Source organism: Anopheles cruzii, chromosome 2, assembly GCF_943734635.1.
Source record: "Anopheles cruzii chromosome 2, idAnoCruzAS_RS32_06, whole genome shotgun sequence".
Taxonomy (NCBI): domain Eukaryota; kingdom Metazoa; phylum Arthropoda; class Insecta; order Diptera; family Culicidae; genus Anopheles; species Anopheles cruzii.
In genome coordinates this window covers 9,208,990-9,215,626 of record NC_069144.1, presented here as the reverse complement: position 1 = coordinate 9,215,626, position 6,637 = coordinate 9,208,990, and the positions used below count along the sequence as shown (strand labels likewise).

The 6,637-nt window shown below is 57.1% G+C and overlaps 1 protein-coding gene across 1 annotated transcript; it reads left to right on the top strand.

The window, feature by feature from the left end:
- The first annotated feature begins 259 nt into the window (after positions 1–259).
- LOC128277425 (toll-like receptor 7) lies at positions 260–4,490 on the top strand. The gene has a single exon (XM_053015879.1). It carries the CDS (start codon positions 260–262, stop codon positions 4,235–4,237), a length of 3,978 nt encoding a protein of 1,325 aa, XP_052871839.1. The 3' UTR covers positions 4,238–4,490.
- Positions 4,491–6,637: the final 2,147 nt, after the last annotated feature.

The window sequence follows — 6,637 nt, the reverse complement described above, 5'->3', positions numbered from 1 at the left end:
AGCCCCGTAGCCAGCCCGTGGTGGAAAATGGTGGGGCACGGTTTATGATACCGCAGAGTGTGTGCGTGTGCGTGTGCCGTGGCCGAGGGGGTGATGGTGTCGCGGGTGAAGTCGATGTTGCAGCAACCGCCGATCCGCCGTTCCCGTTGCTCCGGTGCCGCCGGTGTTCGATCCTGAGTCAAGTTATTGTAGCAATAGTAGAGTGCGGGAGAGTGAAGAAGAGTGTCTGTGTCCTCGAAGTAGTATTCGAGTAGAAATAATGTATCACCGAAGTCGGAGGACCTCCGCCGCCATCGGGGCGTTGGTGGTGGCCGCAGTTCTGGTGGCCGCGTCCGTGGTCGATGCGTCCCAGTGCACGTGGGAGTACGAGAAGTCGAGTGTGGTGTGCCGGTTGCGTACCCTCGAGCGGGCCGGGCTCGATCTGCAGGGGGCCGAGGGCACCACCCGGCTCGACATCGCGTGCAGCGAGCTGATCCTGTTCGAGAGCCAGCTGCCGCGCAACAGCTTCGCCCGGCTAGCCGGCCTCGGCGAGCTGCGGCTCGAGTCGTGCCGGTTGCTCCAGCTGCCGGACGCCGCCTTCGAGGGTCTGGTGGCCCTGAAGCGGCTCAGCATCAGCACGCGCAACTACGAGTGGGGTCCGGCCCGGGTACTCGAGCTACAGCCCGGCTCGATGGCGGGCCTGAAGGAGCTCCAGTCGCTCGACCTGAGCGACAACAACATGCGCGCCCTGCCGGACGGCTTCCTGTGTCCGCTGACCGGGCTGAAGGTGCTCAATCTCACCAACAACCGGTTCCGGGCGGCCGAAAGCCTCGGGCTGGTGGAGAAGACGTGCGCCGGCGGATCGGAGCTTCAGTCGCTCGATCTGGCCTACAACGAGCTGCGGAGTGTGCCGGAGAACTGGGGCGTCTCGAAGTTACGCCGCCTGCAGCACCTCAACCTGGAGTTCAACAACATCTCCGACGTGCACGGAGAAGCCCTGGCTGGGTTGGCCTCCCTGCGGACGCTCAATCTGAGCTACAACCACCTGGAAACCCTGCCGGCTGGCCTATTCGCCGGATCGCGCGATCTACGCGAGATCCACCTGCAGGGCAACCAGATCTACGAGTTGCCACGCGGACTATTCCACCGACTGGAGCAGCTCCTGGTGCTCGACCTATCCCGCAACCAGCTGTCGTCGCACCACGTCGACAACGGCACGTTCTCTGGACTGATCCGTCTGGTGGTGCTAAACCTGGCCCACAACGCGCTCACCCGGATCGACGCAAAAACCTTCAAGGAGCTGTACTTCCTGCAGATCCTCGATCTGCGCAACAACTCGATCGGCTACATCGAGGACAACGCGTTCCTGCCGGTCTACAACCTGCACACGCTCAACCTGGCCGAAAACCGGCTCCACACGCTCGACGATCGGCTGTTCAACGGGTTGTTTGTGCTGGCGAAGCTCACCCTAAACAACAACCTGATCAGCATCGTCGAACCGAATGTGTTCCGGAACTGCTCCGATCTGAAGGAGCTCGACCTAAGTTCGAACCAGCTCACGGAGGTACCGTACGCGATCCGTGATCTGTCGATGCTGCGGGCGCTCGATTTGGGCGAGAATCAGATTTCGCGCATCGAAAATGGAACGTTCGCGAACCTCAACCAGCTGACGGGGTTGCGGATGATCGATAATGCGATCGAGAACATTACGATCGGGATGTTTAGTGACTTGCCGCGGTTGTCGGTGTTGAATCTGGCGAAGAATCGGGTGCAGAACATTGAGCGGGGGTCGTTCGATCGGAACGGCGACATCGAGGCGATCCGGCTCGATGGGAACTTCCTGACGGACATTAATGGGATCTTTGCGACGCTGGCGTCGTTGCTATGGCTGAACCTGGCCGAGAACCACCTGGTGTGGTTCGATTACGCGTTCATCCCGAGCAACCTGAAGTGGCTGGACATCCACGGGAACTACATCGAGTCGCTCGGCAACTACTACAAGCTGCAGGAGGAGATCAAGGTGAAGACGCTGGACGCGAGCCACAACCGGCTGACGGATCTGGGGCCGATGAACGTGCCGAACAGCGTGGAGCTGCTGTTCGTGAACGACAACCACATCGGCACGATCCACGCGAACACGTTCATCGACAAGCTCAACCTGGCCCGGGTCGATCTGTACGCGAACTCGCTGAAGAAGCTGCAGCTCCATCAGCTGAGGGTGGCACCCGCTACCTTGGAGCGCCCGTTGCCCGAGTTCTACCTGGGGGGGAATCCTTTCGAGTGTGACTGCTCGATGGAGTGGATGCAGCGGGTGAACAATCTGACGACGAGGCAGCATCCGAAGATCATGGACCTGCCGAACGTGGAGTGTATCATGCCGCATGCCCGGGGGTCACCGATCCGACCGATCGTGTCGCTGAAGCCGAAGGACTTCCTGTGCCGGTACGAGACGCACTGCTTCGCGCTGTGTCAGTGTTGCGATTTTGATGCGTGCGACTGTGAGATGACGTGTCCGACGAACTGCACGTGTTACCACGACCTCACGTGGGGCACCAACGTGGTGGACTGTGGGGGTGGGGCGGCCACGGCCGCCGGGAGCCCCCGGCCGGTGCCGATGGACGCGACGGAGGTGTACCTGGATGGGAACGAATTTCCGGAGCTCCGGAACCACGCGTTCATCGGGCGCAAGAACCTGAAGGTGCTGTACGCGAACGCGAGCCGCATCGTGTCGATCCAGAACCGCACGTTCGCCGGGCTGACGGCGCTCCAGGTGCTCCACCTGGAGGATAACGCGATCGTGCGGATCGCCGGGTACGAGTTCGAAAACCTGGCCCTTCTGAGGGAGCTGTACCTCCAGAATAACGCCCTGCAGAGCATCGCAAACAATTCTTTTGCGCCGCTGTTCTCACTGCAGATCCTGCGGATCGACGGGAACCGGCTGACGACGATGCCGATGCTGCAGCTGCAGGCGAACCAGCTGCAGAGTCTGCAGTCGCTTTCGCTCGGGCGGAATCAGTGGAGCTGTCGGTGTCGATTCCTGCAGGAACTGACGACGTTCGTTGCGGACAACGCCGTGATCGTGCAGGACATGCAGGATGTGTACTGTGTCGAGGATGGCCTCCACCGGGAGCTCGATTTTAACGTGAGCGCCGCGTGTAGCGATTTCTACGCTGGCCGCTCGGTGTTACCGGATCGGCTGTCTGAGACCTACATCTTCCTGCTGGCGGCGGCCCTCATCCTGGCGTGCCTCCTTCTGTTCGTGCTGCTCATGTTCATCTTCCGTGAGCCACTGCGCTTCTGGTTGTTCTCCCGGTACGGTGTCCGGGTGTTTGGTCCCCGGTGCGAAGACTCCGAGAAGCTGTACGATGCGATCCTGGTGTACTCGGCGAAGGATGCGGAGTTCGTGGCCCGCCAACTGGCGGCCGAGCTGGAGAACGGGCGACCGCCGCTGAGGCTGTGCCTTCAGCACCGTGACCTACCGGAAGATGCGTCCCACCTGCAGCTGCTCGAGGCGTCGCGGGCTTCCCGGCGCATCGTGGTGCTCCTCACACGCAACTTCCTGCAGACGGAGTGGAGCCGGTGCGAGCTGCGCCGGGCGGTGCACGATGCGCTCCGGGGGCGCCCCTACAAGCTGGTGGTGGTCGAGGAGGGCGGTGTGCTGCTGGAGGCCGAAAACGACGTCGAGCTGGTGCCGTACCTGAAGACGACGACGGCGGTGACGCGGGTCCGCCGGGGCGATCGGCACTTCTGGGAGAAGCTACGGTACGCGCTTCCGGTGGAGGCGCCGTACCGGGGCAACAACTACACGATCGATCACCACGAGCGGATCAAGCAGACGGGCGGCGGGGGTGGTGCGACGGGGACCGGTGTCCTGTTCCGGCAGGCACCGCCCGCCTACTGTCCCGAGATCGACGAAGCCAACTACTCGTCGGCGACGACGGCTACGCCGAGTCCGCGGCCATCGCGGCGCGGTATGGTGGAGATCCCGCAGCGGCCGCCGAGTGAGCATATCTACTCGAGCATCGATTCCGACTACAGTACGCTGGAGTGCGAGAACATGGTCCAGCACCCGGGCGTCCATCGGCCTTCGTGGCGCAGCCAGTCAGGGCAGGGTCAGGGCCCGGCGATGGCGATGGCGATGGCGGCCGTCGTGAACGGAGTTCCGATGGGCTCCGTGGGGGGTGGCATCCCGAACGGCGGGGGCGGGACGATGGTCCATCCGCACGGGGGGCACCACGTGCAGGCGTATCTAGTTTAAGGAGCGTGTTAGTCAATGAGCGTCGACAGCGATGATCGTCGTAAGAGAGGATGCGTTGTAGAGGGAAGCTAGGGAGAGCGGCGGAACTGATAAGGAAGTGCTAAATTATGTGTATAGAAGCGAGACGGGAGACCACCACATTGTGCGTGCGTGTGTGTGTGTGTGCGTGTATATAAAGTGTGAGTAAACGCCGGAAGCCTCAAATCTAATGCCCCGCTAATGTGTAACAGCAAATCTTAGCCCTCAGTTGACCCAGCACAGTACTCTTTGTTTGCCCGTGAGAGAGACAGTGAACCCCGAATAGGCGAATAGGGTCAAGGCACTAGGCCACTACCACCAACTGCAACAACAGCAACAAAACGTCTTAAGTCATCGTCTCTCGATAAGTATCAATCCTTTCGGAAGAGGGGCGAAGGAAGATCGTGTGTCACGTGTGTTTGCGTGCGTGTGTGTACGGATAAGGGTGGAAAGCGGCGCGGCTCTTATCCTTTTTCACTGCGATTGAAAAAAGGATAAAAGACGTAGACAGCGAGAGTGGGAATCGTTCGTGGAAAAACTATTTGTGATATCGTATTTAATAAGTTTTAAATGTAATAATCGAAAGCGAAGAGGGCGCGAATGCCTAGCTAGAAAGACCGACTACTCGGCGTCAGAGTGTAGCGGAAAGGGAAAAGCGCTAGGGAGGGCAACCGCACGCACACAGGTCCTGGTTTTGTCACAAGGAAAAGGCGGCGCGATTTAGTTGTAGCGTGTGAGCGGAGCGATCGATCCGAGAGGGAAGTGAGTGAATAAAGTGAAGACGAAAATTAAACCCTACACAAAACTGACCTCCTGTTTCACTGCCTACTACTACTACTAATGATGTCGGCTGTCGGCTGAGAAGGACCCTCTCTGCGGTGTCCGTGATCCTTCTGCTTCGCAAGACCCTCACAATTGCACTTTAATTATAGCTCTCTTTTCGGATCTCCCGAACTTCCCGGTTTTTTCAGCCTTCCGGAGCCTCAGACAGTCCTCTTTCTGGCGATCCTCTATTGGTTCTCCTCGTGCCTCAACCCAGCAAAAGGTTCCGGTTCCGCTTCGTTCCGAAAGAAGCTCCATGTTTAAGGCAAAAATGAACACGGAAAGAGCCATACTTTCGTTGCTGTTTCGCTCTCTCTCTCTCTCTCTGGCTCGCTCGTTCTCGCTCTAACGAACCCTCGGGTCCTTGTCCTCGGGAATCAGTGTGTCTGTGTGTCATGTTTGTTCGCCCTAACCCATTTCTTTCCCATCCTGGTTCCCGTGGTCCCTGGTCGGTTCTCCCTAATTAGTTTGCCGCCTGTTCCAGCCAGAGTGATGATGTCTCTGGCGTACCGATTTGCCTTGGCCGCGTGCGTGTAATTATTATTTAAATTATTTATTTACTGTGTCCTATTTAACGGAAGGACTCTCCGGGCAATGCAGCATAAGGCAAACGCGTGGGTACAGTGATTAAAGAACGACTGAATGTGGCGCCAAGGTCCGAGTACGGAACGAGGATAACTTTGTACAGAAACACAAACACAAACCATGATTGTAAATAGCTCGTAGCTGTAGCTTAAAATGCGAATCGGCACGAACCGAACCGAGGCGACAGAGTATCGGCCACACGCGGCTAACGTTTGTTTTCGTTTTTGCTATCAGACTGACTAGTGAGTAGTAGCGGATCGGAGCAGCGATCGATCGAATGTCACGGGCGAGTGTCAAAGAAGTGATCGAAACCACACATTACCATTAGGGGGGCGGGCACGTAGGCAGAAAGGTGTAAATTGTTCGATCAACTGTAAATGAAGCATTTAAAACAAAAAAACACAATACCAGAGCCTAAGAGAGAGAGTGCGAAACTAGCGAAACAAAAAGGAAAAACAAACCCGCAAAACGCGCATAGAAAGATAGGAAATTGTTAAAGACATGTAAATAACCGTGCTCGAAAGAATAAAACTAACAAAAAACCACTAGAACTTGCCGCGCACGAATCGATTAAACTCTAAACACAAACCACGCGCAATCAGCACAAAACTAAAACTCGCAAACCTAGGAACTCGGAAGTTACTCGGAAGTGTACGGCTGGGTGACGCTTCTCTGCTCAAATAGTTTCACAGGGGCACCAACGCGCCGCGGTACCATGTTTTATGTTGTGAAAATTGGTGCATCACGCAAGTTAGGCCAGATTAGGTGCAGCAAGAAAAGCAGAAAAACAAACCACACACACACGCAGTAGAATAACGCGAAAAAAAGCGAAACGAACAAGTAAAAATAGTAAAGTATAGAAAGAAACAAACCGAAACGCGCCACAAGCAGACAGCTGTAAAAAGAAGGACACAAACGTGGGATGTAAAAACAAAGGTCGCCGCCGCCGAATAGCCGAACGCTGAAACCGCTGAA

Excerpts from the sequence above, each read along its gene's own strand:
- LOC128277425 (XM_053015879.1), top strand. The coding sequence starts at position 260 with ATGTATCACCGAAGTCGGAGGACCTCCGCCGCCATCGGGGCGTTGGTG.